This window comes from Rhopalosiphum maidis, chromosome 2, assembly GCF_003676215.2.
Source record: "Rhopalosiphum maidis isolate BTI-1 chromosome 2, ASM367621v3, whole genome shotgun sequence".
NCBI lineage: Eukaryota > Metazoa > Arthropoda > Insecta > Hemiptera > Aphididae > Rhopalosiphum > Rhopalosiphum maidis.
The window spans coordinates 81,657,255-81,679,969 of NC_040878.1; the positions used below are offsets into that span (position 1 = coordinate 81,657,255).

The 22,715-nt window shown below is 26.3% G+C and overlaps 4 protein-coding genes across 4 annotated transcripts; 2 read left to right on the forward strand and 2 right to left on the reverse strand.

The window, feature by feature from the left end:
* Positions 1-206: 206 nt before the first annotated feature.
* Positions 207-6,037, forward strand: LOC113554396. Its single transcript, XM_026958221.1, has 7 exons — positions 207-349; positions 1,992-2,018; positions 2,197-2,371; positions 3,763-3,923; positions 4,772-5,009; positions 5,129-5,246; positions 5,794-6,037. The coding sequence occupies exons 2-7, from the start codon at positions 1,994-1,996 to the stop codon at positions 5,827-5,829; spliced, it is 753 nt and encodes a 250-aa protein (XP_026814022.1). The 5' UTR covers positions 207-349; positions 1,992-1,993; the 3' UTR covers positions 5,830-6,037.
* Positions 6,038-9,850: 3,813 nt separating this feature from the next.
* Positions 9,851-12,472, forward strand: LOC113551776 (N(G),N(G)-dimethylarginine dimethylaminohydrolase 1). The gene is made up of 6 exons (XM_026954250.1): positions 9,851-10,314; positions 10,835-10,937; positions 11,587-11,684; positions 11,789-11,884; positions 11,948-12,076; positions 12,153-12,472. The coding sequence occupies exons 1-6, from the start codon at positions 10,054-10,056 to the stop codon at positions 12,282-12,284; spliced, it is 819 nt and encodes a 272-aa protein (XP_026810051.1). The 5' UTR covers positions 9,851-10,053; the 3' UTR covers positions 12,285-12,472.
* LOC113551777 (NADH dehydrogenase [ubiquinone] iron-sulfur protein 3, mitochondrial) lies at positions 10,600-17,585 on the reverse strand. Its single transcript, XM_026954251.1, has 6 exons — positions 17,369-17,585; positions 17,240-17,293; positions 15,852-16,099; positions 14,774-15,019; positions 14,533-14,709; positions 10,600-10,901 (listed from the first exon to the last, which is right to left on the reverse strand). Exons 1-5 carry the CDS (start codon positions 17,430-17,432, stop codon positions 14,548-14,550), a joined length of 774 nt encoding a protein of 257 aa, XP_026810052.1. The 5' UTR covers positions 17,433-17,585; the 3' UTR covers positions 10,600-10,901; positions 14,533-14,547.
* A 2,609-nt stretch (positions 17,586-20,194) lies between these two features.
* On the reverse strand, positions 20,195-21,952 carry LOC113553396 (nucleoporin SEH1). The gene is made up of 6 exons (XM_026956710.1): positions 21,689-21,952; positions 21,460-21,616; positions 21,113-21,371; positions 20,807-21,046; positions 20,584-20,729; positions 20,195-20,446 (listed from the first exon to the last, which is right to left on the reverse strand). The coding sequence occupies exons 1-6, from the start codon at positions 21,797-21,799 to the stop codon at positions 20,289-20,291; spliced, it is 1,071 nt and encodes a 356-aa protein (XP_026812511.1). The 5' UTR covers positions 21,800-21,952; the 3' UTR covers positions 20,195-20,288.
* Between the last annotated feature and the right edge of the window lie 763 nt (positions 21,953-22,715).

Consider the following 22,715-nt stretch of genomic DNA (forward strand, 5'->3'; position numbering starts at 1 on the left):
TAACATTCATAATTTATCATCGCCCTGCTCTAAATTTAAAATATGTTCGTATGACATATCCGTAATAATAATAATAATAAAATAATTTTGTTTTTAGGAATAATACACCAACCTGCCCCACCATATTGATCTACTGATAAACTGGTCATAATAAAAGTGGTCGGTGAAAAACCAAAATTAGTAGAATCGTTTTGATCGTGAGTACTTGTAGGATAGATTGGAATTTTTCCTCAGTTTATTATTATTCGATTTTGCACAATATAATTGTAATAATATAGTTACATACTTATCCAGTACATTTATTTAGCAGATTATTTACACCTATTACAGATCACTGTAACAATCATCAGTAAGAAACATTATATCTATTTTTTAATTAGTTAAGGTATTAATTTACTTGTACATTTTTATTAAGGTTATTATTTTGGTAAGCTTTTTATTATTGATTGATTTATTGTAAACTGTTGATCGTCAATTGTCATCAATATTATTATTTGTTTACGGTAATAAAATCAATTGTATGACAACACTCAAATTATATATTATGTATTATACTATATATATTACAGGTTAATAAATATATAAATTAACAGGAATATAAAAACCTATAATGGTAATATTGTTTACTATATTTTAACAGAAAAAATACAATTTATTATTTATTAACTAAACCTAATTATTATAAAACATGTCTTTGACTTAGAATAAATGATAGTAAAAATTGTCCCAAATATATTTCTATGCTTAATGAAAACTATAATATTTAACTGTACGTATAAGTGAATATACAAGTAGATCATAGGCTTAAAAGTTAAACTTTTAATTTTTTATATAAACAATTTTAGTATTTTTGCATAAAGATATATTGAACTATTCATTGTTTAGTATACAGAGTGATTCATCTAGCATACTCACCCCTTTTTTCATAAATATTGTGGTCATAAATAAATCTGATGTATACAATTTTAAATTATACTTGAAGACCATAATTTTTAAATCCTTAAAATATTTTTACTACTTAAGGAGTAAAATGAGGTGTCTTATGAAGATATAAGCTTCTGTTTTTCAATTGAGAATCTTCCTTTAAACTGTAAATTATTTAGTGGATAATTTTTTTTTGAAAAATTTTAACGTACCAAAATTAAAATTAAAATTCGAACGATTAATTTTTGAGTGATTTAACTTTGTATACTAAGGATATAATAAGTCCATCGTCCATGATAAAATATGAGTTTAAAGATATAGAAAATAGCTTAGATTTGAAAATTTTAATAATTTATATTAACCTATAATTATTTATAACTATAAAAATGCTCCAAGTATAATAAATATTAAATTTATTATATATCTATTTTATACATACGTAAAATCTTAAAGACTATTATAGTAGTATCCTTAGTATAAACATTTTAATAACCGAGAAACTACTTGTTCGAGTTTTAAATTAGGTACATACAAATTTTCAAACAAATTATCCACTAACTAATATACAGTAAAAAGGAAGGATCTCATTTGAAAACAGAAGTTTGTATCACTACGTTACGCTCCTTGAATATTACAAACAAATTTAAGGATTTAAAAATTTGGTCTTCGGGGTACATTTAAAAATTAACTTAAATAAATTATAACTAAAAGAAAAATAGGGGATGAGCATGTTTAGTAAATCACCCTATTACAGATTAGCCTGTCAAATTTCATGTAACTAAATAATGGTAGGGATATGTTCACTTTTACACGATACCTACCATTTGTGTCACACAATATTTGGAAAACGCTGCATTTATATGCTAATCGTACGAGTTAAATAATGCATGAATCATTTTAAAAAACAAAAAAAAAATATTTACCTAATAAATGTAATTTACTTATAAAATATATTTTGGTTTTATATCAAACTAATATATTAGTTAATAGAGGTGTGAAAACTCAAACGAGTGAAAAAAAAACAGTTCTAAATATATTATATTATATTATGTTATGTTATGTTACAGAAATGCTGAAACTATTCTTTGTAATCAGTGAGTGCTATTTTATTAAAATACATATTTTTATTCTTACAAAATTATAACACAATTACACAACCATGGTTAAATTTAAAATTCATCTATAATATTATACTATAACTCTATAAGTATATAATTTTTTGCACGATATATTTAATAAAATTGGGTTGTTGTTCTTCTGACATGTCCACAGCTACTTTGATGACATTAGTGACGTTGGCAAGATCCGATGAGATTAAGAACGAATGGATTTGCGAAGAGAGCGATTTAAAAGGCAACTGCAGTAGCACACCTAAGTTTAAATATTTTATCAAAGAAATAATTGATAACATTGATAATTACGAATATTCAGACAACTACTATTGTCCGTCAGTATATTTTTAAACTATAAAAAGAATAATACTATAATATATCTAAAGATTAGCAAATTATTGAAATAAATTAATTAGTTATATTTGTTAGTCATCAATTACCATTAAGAACTTTAAGTCATAATTAATAACTTTTAGTACTAACTACAATTTTAAGACAAATACTATGAAAAAATAACTAAAATAACTCAGTTGAAAAGAAGTTTATTCATTTTGTTTTAATTAGGTATTAATCTGTTACATACAGTGCAATTTGAAGTGAAATAATATAAGTAGATATAAACGTATTGTTATAAAGACGTATTAATTATAATTATAATAATTAATTAATTATTATTCCTTCTTATTCTACACTAACTATAGGGATTTAGGAAATTATAACACGTTTACAGACTGCAGTGTAAATTAGATAATTAAATTAATGAATATTTATTTTATTTGTTTATTTAAAATCATTGTTTACAATGTAATTTAACACTAAGTGATTCATTATTTCTAATTATAGTTATAATTTATAATCATTTATAAAAATAATTCTTCTTTAAGTATTATTTTTTCAAATTAACTGGTAAAACTATGTTATTACAATGGATACTTTAATAAAACAAATTAATTTAAAAATTTAATATACTTTTCTGTAAACAAATTTTTAAGTAGAATGTTTTTTTGTAGCAGTGCTCAAAAAATATTGATTAAGTAGTAAATCAAATTCGTGAATGATAACTTTTAAGAATCCATATTTTAATTTTTTTCTATAATAATCTACTATAAAAACCGTTAAATATTTTCAATCAAATATAAGCATCCATAGATTTTTTACATTTAATTATTGTTATTACAGTTTTAAGTTTGAATTTAAAAAAAATATTTATTTAACAATGGTCATTCTACACTCGTATTTAAAAGTATTCCGAACCTACGCCTACCTACTGCTTCAGTTAACAATTCTTATTTTAATAGTTCAAATATATATATTACCTTATCCTATACAAAGTATATTAATTGTATAACCATAATATTTTATAATTTATACAAAAAGTAGTTATGGTAGTTATGTATAATAATAAAGTGTGTCATTAAAAAATTACTTATTGTCACAAACTTTCGTTATGGCATTGTCGTGGCCAAGTTTTTATAATTGTTTTGGTACATCTGCTATAATTTTAAATTCATTGTCTAATAATCATGTTGACTCGTCGGCAGTTAGTACTCTGTACTGCTTTGTAGTGTCTGTTATTATTATACTATGGCACTATGCTAATATAAAATATAATAATATCTCTATTCCTTATTATAATATTGTACCTTACATATATGTAATTATCTGATTTAGTGCACTGATTTTATTGTTAATTTGTCATTTTGAGTTTGTGGTTTGTCAAAAACAGATTCAATATTGTGGAACGGTTCTCGAAGTGTGTATACTCGTATTATGATAATTGTTTTGCAAATATGACTTTTCCAATGAAATATATGTTGTTGTTGAATCTGCCACCACAGGAAGATAACTTAAGGATTCTCTGTACCAAAGACCGTTCTTACAAGCAGGGTATGTTTAGACATTAATAGTGTAATAATTATAAAAAAAGCTCAAAAATATCAACCTATCATATTACATACGTTAGGGACGACGCTACTTTTGCGAGGCATTTGGCAAAACGTATTTAACCAATAACTATAGTCACCTATAGCCCATACTATAGGCCCTATAGAACATAAGTGTAATTAAAAACGCGAGGCCCGTACTAATATTTCGTTTTTTCTGCCCTGACATATGTAAATATAGAAAATTATTTAGAGCTATGAAATACAATATTGCAATATTATTTTGTCGCTATACGACTTGTACTTGTATAATAATATATATTAGTTATTATATATAATAATATATATGCTTAATAATATCAAATATATTATATATATACATTTATACTTGCTTAGTTATGTTTAATGACTATGGCCTACTTTGTTGGCAATAACTATTATAGTTGTGTGGTTTATACACGCACACACACTCAAAAACGCACGTGCGCGCGTATATACTATATAAACATATAGGAACATTACTAGGTAATATTAAAACTAGGTATATTATAACTTATAAGTATACCAACCATGGATGGAATAAATATAACTACTCGTATTAGTAACGAGTATGAAATACAATCTAATCTAACTTATTATACGACAGATAGATCAAATGGTTCTATCATTGGTCCAATACAATGTATAATATAGGCTAGACTGCTAGAGTTTCATAAAATTAATTTTTCGACGATGTTTTCATTTTCGCTGTACCGACGATAAAACGTCTGATAAATCGTTAGTGGTCCAGCTTTCCAATCTTGCATAATATTATCTTATCAGAAGTGTTTTAATTTTAACTATTGTTGTTAGAATTTCTAGAACACCTGGTATGTTTGAATATGGTAGAATACGACCACGACGTACAAACCGAAGTACTGCGCAAACAATGGCTACAGAATCTAGTACTGCAAAAGTTGAAATACCAATCGAAGATAATAGACAGGGATGAGCAAGATAAACCGACGACAGACAAGGACATACAAGATAAACTAAAAATGGATCAAATAGAATTTCAGTTATTACATGACCTAAACCCTGAGAAATGCCAGTGAGATTTAGTTTAATGTATATTATAAGCTATTAAAATAATACAAACTAATTGTTTTTTTCGTACAATCAATATTTTTAAATAATATGTATTCTGTTGAATGATCATGATTTTTACAGAAATTTGACAAACTTTTTACGGTCATATTACGTTAAAATTCGTACACTATGCGGATTGAAGGCTGTAAAGTTTTTCCAACAAATATACAACAATTATTGGCCCATATCGGCGGTAATGGTCAGTATGCCTATAACTCTTAAAAATTATTATTTAAATTAATTAGGTAGGTACGTTAAAAATCATTGTTTTTAAACCATAAATGCAATGAGTAAAAGAAGACGATTTAACTTTAACCCTATATTTATATAATAAACAACACGTTTAATATTCGTTAATAAGTCTTACGTATGTAAAAGTATGTATCATTTGAATGACGTGAATATAAACACTTGTTGTTTTAGTATATTATGTATTTTCTTTGAAATCTACAATTTAAAAATAAATAAAATAAAATTACATACCCACAATGTACAAAAATGACCTATAATATAAAAAAAATGTATATATTATAAACAAAAAATACGTTTATAACTAAGAATAAAATAAAATTTAATTTAACGGTATAATTATCATAATAAATCGTACCAAATGAATTTATAATTGGTTTTGCAAAATATAAGCATCGTGCACTAATGCACGACTAAAACAAAAATTTGCTAAATTCATTTACACCATAACATTATTAGTGATAAGTATTCTAAATCAACGTTTTATTTTATTGCAGAAAAATTGCAACAAACAAATATACTACAGAACATGATGCGATGTACGATCCAAATAAAATATTTCAGATTATCAACGACGGCTACAAGCCATTAATTTTTAAATTTATATAACTACGTTATTAACGACTAATTTACATATTAAATGGTCTACGGATTCGGGATAATTAACTCAAATTATATTGTATCATTTTTTTTTTTAAATTTTGTTACACTTAATAAAATAATATAATACACTTGAAGATATACCGATTAAGTTAAATATTATTATTATTATTCTCTAGATTTGATTGCAGTAAATTCAAACAAATGTAATTGGTTATACCTAACCTTCTGTCATAAATTGATTCAATTTTATTATCATAATAATAATATGCAATAAAGTAACTATTTTAAAGGTAATTGGTAAGTAATAAGCACTTATTTTCTCAAAAAATACTAACGTTTTTAAGAATATTTATTTTGCAGAATCTTAAGTAATTAAAAACATTTTTGAAAAAATGTGATATTATCTCAAAATAGAATTTATTATATTTTAAAATGTTCTAATGACAAATTCGCAAAATATTTGTAGGTATATTACTCATACCTAAGTCATAACTTAAAATACCTGCTTATAAACGTATAACTTAAATGAATTGTTCGTTCATTTGTTTCTAATTTTATAAATGCTATTATAATCCTAAGAAATGTTCCGATTAAGAATATGAAAATAAAAAAAAAATAATAATAAATTATTACATTAAAAAATATAATTTTTTAATAAGATTTATAAATTAGACAGTGGTTTGCGAGATTAAAATGATTTTAATGTTAAATGCAAATCAGTATGTACATAGTACATACTAACCGTTCACAATCCATATTAATATATTGTATAAATATAATAGGCAAAAACCTAGCAAAGGCGAACTCAGGATTTAAGATTTTAATACTGTGGGTCTGCCTCACAAACGAATGGTCACTATGTAAAGGTTTAACCAACCATATGTATTACAAAGTCGATCACTGCGGTCGCGATTTACCTTATTTTAAAGATAATAATATATGAAATATAATATAAATAAGTTATTCAACATTTAATATAACTATAAGAGATAAAACAACAAGTCACATCTAAGTTTTAAGAAAAATGTAAAACTTATTTACAAACTTAACTCTTAAGTATTATTAATTAATTGTTATTGTTAATTGAAATTTAATTAACAAATTTACATAGAATATTTAAATAATTTTGAGTACGTATTTCAGATTTTGAAAAGGATTTATATATACATTCAACTATGTATTATGTGATAGCTGATAATAATGCAATAATTCATCGTCATAGCAACAACGCTAGATTAATCAACGTCTAAATAACTGACACCAACGGCGATATAAATACGAATACGAAAAATTGAACAAAAAACAGAAACTTTTACGCAAAACAAGTTTTTGACAAAATATTTTTAGTTTGACTATTTAAGTTATGGATGACATGTTCTTCTTTTCTTTTTTTTCTTTATTCTTAGTCACAGAATATTATGTAAAATTATAGAACTTATCTTCTGAAATTTTAAAACAGAAAATAATATAATTCGATCATCATCTGAAGTTAAAATATTTATTTTTAATATTTTTATAGTGTTTTGTTTTCAATAAACAATAATAGAATTTTCAAATTTCAACGCACGGTGATATGAATAGGCAAATTAAATACAATAATTTCTGATATTTGCTTCAGTTTGTTCGTGCATTTCAACAATACAGGCATACGCGCCTGTTCTACCTTTTTACATGAAATAAACAAAACGTTATGTCTTCCCCGTGAGAGAGCACCGGGTCGGGATTAACCGGCAATGATGACTGCCGTGTCTTATTCTGTACTAGTTCGTGACGTTTGGTCGAAAATTCTATACCGTTAGTATTTTCTGATCCGGGCTTACTGTTATGGTACAGTGTAGTCGACGGTGTTCGGTATTCACTAATGGCAAGCTTCACCCGATCGTCTGGGCTGAGTCATAGGCATGACAATCCTGATGATCGTCTGCCGGTGGTAGCTAGGTAGAAGCGGGCGAAGCTGAGACGAAAACCAGATAATGCCCTGCGCCTGTGCGCAGAGTCTTATGTGGCCCACCACGTTATTCCACCCCCAGCCTTAACGTTATGTAGACGGACGGTATCGAGCCGGCAATGGCTGGTTAGCTCGGATAGTCGTCGCGCGTCTGGATGGGCGAGGACTGGAGTGAGGAGCTTTGCGTTTATTCCCCGCCGATGCTATACTCTAGTGCGGGACGCACTAAAATATTTGACCAGCTGGCGTCCGTAAGGACATTACAGGTCTGGTGTTCGTGACAGGTCTATATAGATGATGTCTGCCGGTGGTCGCAGCTGGATAGAAGCCGTCGAAGCTGTGCGCCGCTGAGTCGACACTACCCGTCTACCACAGTATCTTCTGGTCTGAGCGTACTGCTACGATCCGGCGTAGTCGACGGTGTTCTCCCGGTTATCGGTAAATCTGCTAACCGCGAGCTTCGTCCAGTCGCTTTTCTCTTTACTTACTAGGTTCGCCGCCGATCGTCTGGGTCTTGTTTCTTCATTTTCTTCTGCTTCTTTTCTTAGTTCTTGCCAGTTTGAAGGTTAAGAGTAGACTGACGGTATTCCGTGAACGTATTCGTATTTATATCGCCGTTGGCGTCAGTTATTTAGGCGTTGATTAATCTAGCGTTGTTGCTATGACGATGAATTATTGCATTATTATCAGCTATCACATATACATAGTTGAAATTATGCTATTTTTCCTCATTATATTTTTGATTCTCTTTGATGTAGAATTGTATGTTTTTTATTAGCTCTTCTACATCTATAATATATTTTAACAATTAATAAAATAATAATATGTATATAAAAATCCTTTTCAAAATCTGAAATACGTACTCAAAATTATTCAAATATTCTATGTAAATTTGTTAATTAAATATCAATTAACAATAACAATTAATTAATAATACTTAAGAGTTAAGTTTGTAAGTAAGTTATACATTTTTCTGAGGCTATGCAATATAGTATGAGGCCTGTGAGCCATGTGTGTTGCACACTCTGCACACCTGGTTTTTACGGCACTATAAATAAGGTAAATCTTGAGGACAACCAGCGATTTTGTAATACATAGTTGGTTAAATCTTCTATACAGTGGCCTTTCCTAAGTGTGGCAGGCCCACAGTTTTAAAATCTTGGGTTCGCCACTGGCCCGTATACTATAATAATTGTTATTGATATAGTTAATTATATAACATAAAATTATATAGAAAATGATGAACTTTTAAATATCTTCAAGACAAACAAGCACGGATCCAGAGCAAAGAATCTAGGGGGCAACAACTTTTATACAACACAAATACAATTATAATATATGTAGATACTTTTACTTTATTCATTATTTAAACATTTTGTCATAACAGTAGGTATAGTTAATCAATGTAATATCAGTTTTTCTAACAAGAATTATAAATATTATTGAGCTTAATTGCATAAATATTTTTGTAATTGTTTGAAGTTTATATTTTGACAAAATTAAATTTTAACGCATAAAAAAAACAATTTCATCAATCAATTTTTAGATTATTTTTTGTAATATTATTCGAAAGAACTTAAAATTGTTTTGTTTTTTATTATAATTTATTAGATTTAAATACTTATCAAATACCCATCTAATCCGTTCTACTGAAATTTGGTAGTTTGGTACCTATTGCCTCCAAAGTTATAGTTTAACAATATTATTATTATATAGATATGTAGATATTATATCTAATATTTATTTTGAATAGTTAAATATATTTTTACAATGTCGAAGTAATCGCATTTTGCAACATTACATCTATCATCTACATATGTTAAGTATAGAGTTGTGCATATCATAAGTTAATTACAAATTCAGATGATCTTCAAAGACGGCGATCTAGAATCCAATTGCTAGTATAATAGGCCTATAGACACTATAGTATACCGCATATACCACTGGAAGCGCTAGCAATGAGCAGGTTTTTGTATAATTTGATAAGAATGTAATTTAAGTACCATGTAAGTGTTTGCGAAGCCACAAGCCCACAAACCCACACATATTAAAGACCGTCACGTAACCGTGTATCTTTAATCGTGGTTAAAAAATTATCATTTTTTATTTTTATCATTGATCATTACTCATTACTAGCGAAACCACTTGCCGCTATAGATACCTACGTCAAAACTCAGGTGTCAGCTAGTGAGAACAAATTGTTAAAATGCCAACAACCCGTTACACACATGCAGTAGTTAACCGTTTACCACGGTCGCTAAAAGACCGGCAACCGACGTTGGACTACGATCGAGCGAAACGGCAACATGAAAACTATGTTCAAGCCCTGCGAGACATTGGTCTTGACGTGATCGAAATGCCAGCAGACGAAGATACACCTTGGTGTGCTTTCGTTGACGACACCGCATTTGTGTGCAATGGTACGGCGATCATCACAAAGCCTGCTGAGCCCGAGAGAGCAAAAGAAGTAAGTTGTTACTTCTTCATAAGTATTAATTGAATTTTTCCCACGCATTTAGTCTTCGTTTTAAAAGTGCTAACACAATACATTCATGTTCAGCTATTCAGCATTATTATTTTTAATATTTAAATTTTATTAAACAAAATAATTTAACTCTGTGTAGAAAATATTGTTACTTTTAAGTTTAATAATAAGTAAATTCATTCTACCTGAAATTCAAACTAATGAAGCTAAACAAAAAACTGTTTACCAAGTTACTACATTATGCATACATTAAATGGAAACAACACATATAAACAGGATTTTAACATGTAATTTTTACTACCTCTCATCAGAATTTCGTTACAATTGGCATAATGAATATTTTAATAATTTTGTTTTCATAAAATCAATTGGCTACTTACAGCATCAATATTAATTAACATATAAATTGATCATAATATCATTTTTTATTACTCTAGAATGAAGTATCTACATAAAATAAATCCACATTGTCCTTAAACAATAAGTGTTTGAAATGCTTCAGGTTGAAGCAATAAGAGCGGTGTTGAAGAAAGAAATTGGTTTGCCTATTGTTGAGGTTTCTGATAAATCTGCAAAATTACATGGAAGCGATATATTATTTACAGGTATAAAAATATGACATAAGAACATAATATCAGATTATAAATAGATTTTATTCTAAGAAAATTATAAAAATGTAAATTGAATTACCAACATTCTTAATTTATTTTTCTCTGTAGCTATTAAGGAACATATATCAAGCAGTGGTTTTTAACTTATTTATAACATAGTATACTGATAATAAATTTATATAATGTTTATTTTTGCCATTTCCATTTTTTTATACTAAAACACTAAATTAGGTGTATTTTAATTTTTAATTATTTTCATATATTATAACAATTTTTAACCCTTTTATTGTCATTCAATTTTTTAAACAAAATTTATCAATTTGAAAATTACTGCTCTAAAGAGTCAAACATATTTAACAATGATTTTATTTCATATTAATTATTTTTACATAGCAATTAAATTTATTATGATATAAAGATATGGTCAATAATTATTTAATATATTTCTACATATTATTTTATGTAATATTAATTTAAATATTCTTCTGATGCTAATATCAATTTACGCCTTAATGACTTTTTAACTTGTCATTATTAATGATGTCATGCCATGAAACTATTTGTCTGAATAATATGTCAGTGTTAGTTTAAATTGTTAAATTTTATCACCCACATTTAATTATAAAAGTATTATTATTTGTAGGTCGAGAATTCTTCATTGGAATAACAAAATGGACTAATGAATCAGGAGCATGTGCAGTTGCATCTGCTTTTCCCGAATATCCTTGTACTCCAATCAAGGTTAGAAAATTTACAATCTTTTAACTCAAAGATTTTATTATATTACATATGTATGTAGATAGTATGGTTTAAACAGTAATTAAAGCAAATTGAGTGATTAACAGGTTACAGAAAACAAACATCTAAAAACAATTGTGTCAATGGCAGGACCAGATCTTATGTGTGTGGGCTCAAGTGATTCTTCAAAAAATGTTTTGAAGGTAATTTAACTTAATAGTTCAACTAATATATTATTAATAAATACTTTAAAATAATATTTATAGAGACTAGAAAGAGAAGCTACATATAGCTACCAAATTCTTACATTACCTGAAGATGAAGCTGCCAATGTTATGTACATTAATGGTACATTATTACACCGGTCAGCCAAAGAAATACCATTATCATTCAATGTAATATAATTTATTTATTAAATTTTTTAATCAAGTTATTAATAAATATTTAATTTGTATGAAATAATAATTATAGGTTTTAGCGGAGAAAATAACTGACTTTACTCTACAATCAGTAGATATTTCTGAACTTTTAAAATGTGAAGGAGCCAACTTAAATTCATGTTGTCTTTTAGTTAGACGTATAAAACATATTCGAAGCTTGTAATTTATTATCATGTTATACAATTCATTCCCTTACATCAGTATTATATACAACACTTATCATGACCAAGTTATTTATTTACACACTCACACACACAAACATTGCGTTCTAAATTCTAATACTCATTAGTTATTATTATATTTCATGACAGCTTTAAAAAATATGTATGTGTACTAAAATTATTCTTAACATAGTATTTTAATTAATTTATTTGTTCCTTAAAAGAATTTTAAATGATTGGATCTGATATTATGGCTGAAATCTTGTATAGAATTTTTAATAATATATTTAATATTTATTGATAGACAATATTATATAATATCCAAAAGTAAGAATTAAATTATTGTTTCCTTTAAAAAAATGTTTTCTTGTATTCATTTAACCTTGTTTATTATTTTGTTAATTGGTTTACATTATAACTAATAAATTAAAAAGAAAAAAATAGATAAATACCCATATGTTTCTATTTGCTTAAGTTACGCGTGATGTCCAGTTAAAAGGTGGCTCAATTCTAATCTAAACCCATACCCTAACAATTCATTATTCAACAATTAGAGAAAATGTTAACCACACAACTACTGTTGTAACAAATTTGTTGAATAAATATCTTTTTAATTTTATTACATCATATACCTATTTCAATAATAGTTGCTAGTTCCATATACATTTTGATTACACATTAGCATACATTTATAAAATATAAAAATAATTTTAGCACTTTTCAAGGTTTTTTAATCACAAACGTTTTAAGATAAAAAACAGACAATAACTATGATCTAAAACAAAGTTATAAATATTAACCAATAATTGGTATCTTAATATCTAAATTATAAAGATGATAATTCTGCAACATGTAACTATATAATTAACATACCAATTATTATAATAATAGTTTAAAGAATGCTATACCTGCATATTATGTTGTCTGTCTAACAAACATACAACATAGTAAATTTGTGTAGAGAAATTCCGATTTTGTGTAGTAACTTTTAATACTAGATTGAATTAGCTGAATATAAAACTTAAAAATTAAAATATTGTGAAAATCCCATATGAATATACAGGTAATGTTTTTACTTTTAAGTTTAATAGTAGGTCAATTGACTAATTTGTTCACTATTAAAAATTACTATTCAAAACTATAACTGCAGAACATAAATTAATTACTATATTATAAGTTAGTAAGAGTTAAACACAAAGTCAGCATTAGGAGTGAACGACTAGATTGATTGCTATAAGGAGGGCTCCTCAATAATATTTAATTATAATATATAGATGCCTAATAATTTTAAACTGAAAATCAAAAAAGAAATCTATTTTTGAAGTACCTATTCATATAAATTTTACTTATTAATTATCAATAATGTATTACCTCTATAATCTTGTTATAATGTTTTGATATAATTAATCCTTATAATTTTTATCTTACAAAAATGTTGCATTTAAAAAACAAATTGTAATTAATTATTGAGAGAGGGGTACCTAAGACATGGTTTTGCCAAGGAACCCAATATTAGTAACGCCAGCCTGCTTAAACTAGACATGACAGTTTAAATTATCCTGGAAAATATTTTTACCAACTCAACCACCACAAGTGTATATTGGTGTCATTGGCTTAAATTAAATTTGAAGTATTTTTTGAAAAATATTAATAGTCAATCGTGATATCAAAGAAATATATAATTTAGATCATATATTATTGACATTATATGTATACAACATTGCAGCTAATAAAAAAAAAAAGAGGCAGTGGATAATTTCAGTCGTTCAGAGGCACTGCCTCAGATTTATTACTTATATAATGTTTAAAATGTTGAGATGTGTTTAATCTAAATATATAAATATTAACCTGTAAACATACAATTGGTTTCCATTTTTCCAGTAACATTCTTAATTGCAAAGGGTAGAACTCATCCCAGTATATAAAAACCACGTTGCTAAAATAAATTGTTTTATTGTTATTAATGTATTGTCAATTATATTAGTGGAAGGTACTGAATGATATAAACAGTTATAAATCTGGGAACAAATTTAAGTGCATTTTAAGTTTGATTGAGGAAAAGTTTTCCTACCATGTAAAAAATCCCTGGTTATATAACTATAAGACATATCCAATCATTGTAAATCTCTGGAGTAGATTTTATTAAAAAAAAATTTGGTTGTACTTAGAAATAAACAGTGTGTTATTAAAATTGTATTCTTCATTGTATAAATTAATAATTAGGCAAATATAAATTTCATTTACAAATACCTTGGAAAAGTAAAGTTATTTTTTTTCTTTTTCTGCTGATGGCACTTCTTCAGCAGTGGTAGCTTTTTTAAAATTTGGAAATTGTTCCCACGGAGTAGATAACTCAAAACGTCTAAATTCCTGTGACATTTCTAATGGCTCTACCACAACTCTCCTTTTTTCATCATCATACCTAACCTAAAAGAATATTTTTTTTTAATGTTAATATTATGTTTTTTAAATTTATTATCTAATGAATTACTTCTACATATCCAGATAATGGAAAATCTTTACGGAATGGATGACCTTCAAATCCATAATCAGTAAGAATTCTTCTTAAATCTGGGTGATTAGTGAAAAACACTCCAAACATATCCCAAATCTCTCTTTCGTACCAATTTGCTGCTTCATAAATAGATGTAATGGAGTCAATTGGTGTTAATTCATCAGTATATGTCTTAACACGTATGCGAGTATTGAATCGAAGTGATAACAGATTGTAGACGATCTAATTTACATGTAAAAATAAAAATTTAAATTATTTATTAATTATTATAATATCATTTTTTTTAGTAATAATTAATATGTACTAAAATTCTAATGGACAAATATGCACTAAAAAAAGTAGAAAAGTGAGTATTGTTCTGCTAACAATAGGAACAATAGGTGTCCAATGGATCACTACAATAAATTTATTAAAGTTAAATTCTATGATATATCATTGTATAGCGAAAAACAGTGTAAATAGGTATATTCACAATTGTAATATCTTAAAATGAATCAACATGTTTTATAAATGTCATTACAAATAATAAAATTAAGCAATTAATTTTGTTGAAAACTGATTTAGTGTAAAATTCTTATTATTTTTTTGTTTGCTGATTACTTTGAAAATTACTGAGAACTTTTTACTTATGACCAACTCCCTCCTCCTTAGTATCAACTAGATACATTTATGTCAGGACCCAAGGTTAGGGTACCAAAGTTGAATATCACACCAGAAAGGAAAGAAAGCAATGCAAATAATAGACTCCATAACAAATCGCATAAACCCATTTATCTCCCAAATATCCTTTAAAACCATTTCAGTAAACCCTATTAGGAAGCTAAAAAGAAATTTCTAAAGAGACACCTTACTATAATTATTATAACACCAACTAAAAACAAAAAATTTAACTTAAAATATAATAATTATTAGAGGTGCAACTAATAGGTTTACCTAACTTTCTCATATTTCTAGAATATAAAAAAAAATGTATTTATTCATATCATCATAATTACTTATTATGCTACTTTTAGTATAGATTGTGAATATTCTTTCAATAAAAAAAATTCTTTACCTCAAATCTATTTGAACGTTGAGGAACATCTACAGCGCATATATCTGATAAGTTAACAAACTGGCAGTTTGTTTGATTTTTTAAAAAATGAAATACTGGTAAAACTCCTTCTGGTGCGATCAGTAATTCTAATTCATTTTTAGAACTTATTTGCACCTTTTGAATATATTTAGGTAAACATTCAGCAACAAAATTTCCAAATCCAAGATATTGTTCTGTTATAGACTCAAATTGTTGTTTTGGTACCACTACAAATAAAAAGTATCAATTAATTATAATTCAGATTTGTTGTATGGTCATTGTAATAGTATTACAAATATTTTGAAATAATATAATTTATATTTTTTTTTTTTTTGTACATTATTGTGTTTTAAGAAAAAAATACTTTTAAAAATGCAAACACATTAATTGCTTTTGAAATAATAAAATAATCACCTGATATAAGAATTATATTTATTTGTCATATTATTAAAAGAATTCTAATATATTTATTTAATTATCATTTGTAAATACTTAATAGTTGATTACAATAATTTTAGAACATGATAAAACTAATCTAATCATTTTAAAATTGAATAGACAGTTTTAACATTTTAATGAAGTTTAAGACATTTTTCTTTTGACTGAGACACTTTATTTCTTTAGTGTTAAGTTAGGCACAAGTTCCAATTCGTATATTACTAATCATACATTTTTAAAAGAAATGTTACCTTCAAGATTTTTAAAGAAGAAATAGGAGTGTAATGATATGTATTGGTTCAATATTGATTATTTAAGGAGTTACTTGTGGGTTATACTAGCAAAATGTACTATAGAACACTGACTTTAATATGAGTCAGTATATATCTACTAAATAAAAAACTATTTTTAATAAAAATCTATGTTCTATTATAGATTTATTTTGTAATTGGCTATGATATAATATTACTTTCTTTACCTTATTATTCATGATAAAATAAATTATTTTACTTATTTAAATAATAAACATAATGTATGATTTCATATTTTTTGAAAAACTTTCAGGCAGTACTTTATTAAACTTTTGTGTGTATGCATGATGGTATATCAGGTTCTTACGTGGAATTAATATGCACTAATATAGGTCTCATTTAAATATTTAGCTATTTTTTTATAAGTAAAAATAATGTCATACTAACAGTTAATAATAATTGTTATACTATTTTTTATAATTATTTATACAACTTAAAATTTTAAATATAAATAAAATTAGTTAACAAAATTATATTATTTTACGGTATTAGTATTCTATTTATTAATACTCTATACCAAAACAATTGATAGACCACCAATATTGTGTAAATTACACGTTTTCAAATTGGTAAATAGCCATAAAACTATATGTAAAATACTTGGCAAACAATATCTACCTGTAGTGGATTCAGCTCGAGTCATCGTTTTGAAATACTTTGGCATTCTGTTACCTTAAATAAAAAATGTTGTCCGGTCAGTCATTATAAATAATATGTTTGAGTAAAAAAAAAAAGAAAGATTCTTACAGGCATTACCAGTCTGGATTGTACCTAATCTTTGAATTGCTCTGGTGATGATTCTTATCGACATTGTTACAAATAATAATTTTGAACGTTGTAATATTACTAGACAAACAAATAATCAATCATAAAAAGAAGAAAATTAAAAGAAAATCTGAGACACAAATTTTCCACGTATTGCCCGGAAACTTATGAATTGTAATTTGTGATACTGTGATAGTCGAATAGTCGATAGACAATATTATAAGCAATAGCATTGAAATGATATTCAATCAGCTGTTAGGATTTTGCTTACCCTATGATCTGAAGTCTGAACCTCTGAGAAACATAGAAACGCATTTCTATACCTCCTTTAGAATAGAGATGCTCTGATTGGCTCATTTGCATGGCGGCAAGTTTAAAACTATAAAATCAAATAATTAAAACAATAACCGTTGTATCGAGGCCACAATCATCCAATTAACTAATTTATTCGGCCAAATCGCACAGCTACAGATTCATTGCCCATCAAGTCCAAATTAAGATGGGGGGAAAGCATTGCCCCAGGCCTTACGACGGATATCAAACAATAGTGCGCCCCTAGCGAATACCTAGTAGGTTTTTTTTTTTATTTAATCAGAAATATTTGGATATAATAATAATAGTGTATTTTATATATCAAAAGAAACATGTATAATTATTTATACAAATAACATTTTTAATTTTGTATTAAAAAGAATTAGAATAAAATTTATAAACATAATTTTTTTTTTGTCTGTACAATTTTTATTCGTGTTTGTGGGTCACCAATATTTTGATTATGGTTATGGGCCCCTAAAATTGTTTGACCCGGGCCCAAAATTATCTTAATCCGGGTTTGTAGTATATAGACCATTTAATAGGCAAAAGTCATTGTAAATAGCATCTTGAGATATATTAGTTCGTCATGAATAATATAATTTGAGATTTCACGGTCTTAATGGTAATATTTTTTTAGTAATTATTCCATATTATCTATGTAATCGTGTTCTGTGATTTTACGGTTGATACTCTTAGACTATAGTATGATCTAAACTTGGTACCACAATTCACAAAATATTCAATTTTCAAAATATATTCCTTTCTATAAAATTAATAGATTGACTTTTTTCATCAAAAAGGTTTATTATATTTCTATACTATTATAGAAGTATATAATATTTTTTAATTAAGGATTCTGTACTTATCAAGTACAGAAACTAATTATAGTAATATAAATATTAAATATTTCTGATTAAGTATTTTATTCAGCTATTCGATTTTTCATTTGGTCTGAATGTCTGATCAACTATTTGATATTTTGTCGTAACTAGATTAATATATTACTGGTTTAGATTAAACACGACTATATTATCTTTGATTAAATATATGAAAAATATATGTTAGGTATAGTGATGTGGTGAAAACCATTCGTCATAATAATTACCATATACACTTATATTTACATAATATAATATTTCTGATTGTTTCATTAACTTGTTCGTCTAATAACTAATGAGTATAGGTAATAAATACTAAATAATACATATTTGAAACAGATTATTAATAATCGAGTTTTATAATTTAATTGATAAGTACTCTGCATGAAAAATGATTTTAGTATATGTCTTAATTATTTTAAAAATAAAATATAGAAGCACTAAAATTATTTTGTTTTTTTATGTTTATTGTAGACCAGAGGTGAGGAACCTTTTTGGGGTCAAATGCCAAATTTCCCCAATCAGTTTTGAAATTTTTTCACGTGCTCAAAAGAAATTAAATTTTCTAAGTTTAAAAATAGTTACTGATGTATTATAAATCATTTTATTAAGTAAGCACACCTTTTTTTTGTTATTATAATTTTTAAAATGTATATAATTTGTTTCTTTGAATTTCTTATAACAGTTATAATCAAAACATAATAAATAGCAAAATTTTTAATAATTTAAATATTTTTACGTGCCATTGAATTTTGGTCTAATAAATTATTTAACTTAAATTTTTTTTGTTTTTTTCCTGTAATTGTTAATAAAAAATTATTTGCATGATCAGAATTCTTGAAAATTGAATACAAGATACCACATAAGTCGTTCTTAATTCTGTAGGTATATACATATTAAAAATGATACTTACTCACAACTTTTTATTACATACATTTGAAGTTAATGAAGTTAAGATCTTAAGTATAGGTATAAATAATTTTTAACTTGCATGCATTACAATTTAGTTTTAACAATAAAATACATTTGTGTAATTATTGACATCAGTATTACCATTGATAATAAATACTATTTATAATTTTAATCTTTAATTTATTTTTTCACCTCGGTTATTTGAACACTCAGTAAATCAAAAACCTCTATAAATCAAATTTTTAGCTCGGTCCTTTAAATTTTGAATTATTGAACGACTACTGTCATATCATTATTCATTAAATTGATAGTGACGGACTCAACACTTATGTACTGAGAACAATAACAATTAGCCTCTTTTTTTTATATATAAATAATATAACATGATCTTTCATTATTTAATAATTAATTAAAGTTACTTTAATAATTTGAATAAACTATTTGTGTAATTTTTGGTAGATCACTTGTGACACCAGTAAACTATTTATATATAGATCTCTTATGACACTAATTAAAAAAAAAAGATTTACTTTTTATTTTGTTAATTTAAAACTATTTGTTGTTCACAAGTCTTATTATAAAATAAAGTTTTTTTTTATAGAAAATGTTTATTTTCATTGGTTATTACTTTATACCATAATTATTAATATTTATTTAAATACAACATATTAACTTCAATGTTGATAATAAATTTAAAATAATATTATTGTAACTCTTTTACTTGGAAATATGAAACTATATCATATTTAATATTATAATGAATAAACAAAAGATAAATAAGTAATAATAATAAATCATTAATGCCAATGTACTTCACTAGGGTGAGTTATTTGACCAAGTTTAAAGAACCTAGTTAAATTGTTTTGAGCAGTTGATTGGGTCTTTTTTGACTGCGGCTGAGGCAATTTTCCATCACGTTTTAACACTCCGACACACTTCCAAGTGTCTACAGTAGCTAAAAAAATAAAACAATGATTAGAACATTGATTAAATAATAATTTTCTTGTACTAAAATGTAAACTATTATTGTTTATTATAAATTCAATACATTTGATAAAATTTAAAAAAATTTCTTAAGTTCTCAAAACTTACATTTCCAAAGTCTCACACATCCATCATCACCAGATGATGCTAAAACAGTACCCGTTATATTCCATGCAACACGCCAGACTGTACAAAAATGATCATTAAATTGAGCTGCGGTTTCAATAGTATAAGGAAAACCACTAGTAGCATCACTATATAAAAATAATCTTATTATTAATAAGGAATTAAATCTATTTTTCATCAGTTTAATTATATCTTTAGTACATACACAATTGGTTTAAGTTTTAATATACGAACATTATTTGTAGCAATTGCTAACAAATAAAACGACCGTCCCATATTAGGTGCAAATATCATATCATGTACTGGATGAGCTACAGTATTTACAGATTCTGTTTTAGCCCATCGACGAGATACTTCATTATATTCACATATAAATACTTTACTGTTTGTAGTATTGGAATTATCATCACTGCCAACTGCTATCATTGCGTTCGGCATTCTAAAACTATAAACAATTTATATATAACACTGTTAAATACTTATATAATTACAAACTATTTAAAATTATTACGTAGATAATAAAGGATTCCATGTGAGACAACTACTAGGCACTTTTAATGATACTTCATGTTGTAATGGCCATTGAGCAAGATTCATTGCATCGGGAGCTTCGTAAATTCGCAAAACTCCATCAGCTGAGCAAGTTGCTAAAATTAATCCAAAAGATTTTGGGCCAAACTTAACATCAGTTACAGATGTGCGGGAATCGACCAAGTTTGCTCTACGTGCCCAATTTCGTAATAATGTTCCATGTTCATTATTTTCACCCACTAGAAAATAACAACTGTCAATATTGTTCAGTTAATGTATTTGACATATTTTACTCAATTTGTAAATCATAATTGTCACAATACTCACATACTTCTTCCCAAATAGCTGCTGTACGATCAAAGGAACATGTTGCTATTACTTGACCAAATTCTGGATGTGCCCAAGTTACTTTCCAAACAGATCCACTATGGGCCTTCCAACTAGCTGTCAAATTCCAATTACCTTGTTCATCTTGATCCCAAACCTATATTTAGCCATCATATTAAAAAGTATCATATAACATTTTCAAGTATAAAAAAAACAGAATTACACATACTTTAACAAATTGATCAGTAGAACATGTCGCCATTCTTTCTCCATAGTAGTCAAATGCAACATCGTGTATTAAGTCTTTGTGCTCCGCGTTAATACTGTGAGCCTCAACCATACTTTACATTTATTAGATACAGAAGCTGAAAGTTTTCTTTTGAAACTTAAAAGTATTGTCGTGTGTAATTATATAAAGTTTAATAGAATAAAAGAACAAAATATTGATAATGTTTAAATTTTCAAACGCTTAAAGTTCGACATTTTTGTTTTGCTTAAGATTATGATAAAAAACATTTAGGTTAGGTACATAAAATAAGGATATTTGTAATCTCTTTGACATCCGATCGATAGTTTCACGGCTGGCGCCAGGATGTCGTTGAAGATACAAAAGGGTAAGTTTATTATGGCTTTTTGAACATGTATTGATTTTTGGAACTGTACATGGGCTTAACGAAATGGTCCAGAAAGCTTACGGAACTATTCTTGTCTTTTGTTTCTGCATAACTACAAGTAAAAAAAACTAATTTGTACCGATTTATTTTTAATATTCAATGTTTTTAATTATACAAAATTTGAAGAACAAAATATGTCGATTAATTAGATTAATTAACCAATTATTATCACGTACCTATTGTAAAAATATTTTTAAAAAAATGGAGAATTTATGATCATCTATATTGCTTATATCACATACACTGTATGTTAATAAAAATAACTTAAATAAACAACAACAATTATATTACGATAAATCATTATTTTATAATTGAATATCCGTTAATTCAAACACTAAAAAAAAATACGGCTTTATACTGTTTTTTTACTACTAATAAAAACAACTAATGAGGAATTTTTTATCCAATTTTCAAGCTTTTTGATTGAAAAAAAAAACAAATATATTCAAACCAAAATAAATTTGAAATTTGAACATCCCCCCTCCTCACACACACACACACGCCAAATAGTTTACGTACTTGTGCTTATTATAACTAAATTGGCTAGATGTAATTTGTAAGCGTCAACAAAATGTACCAATT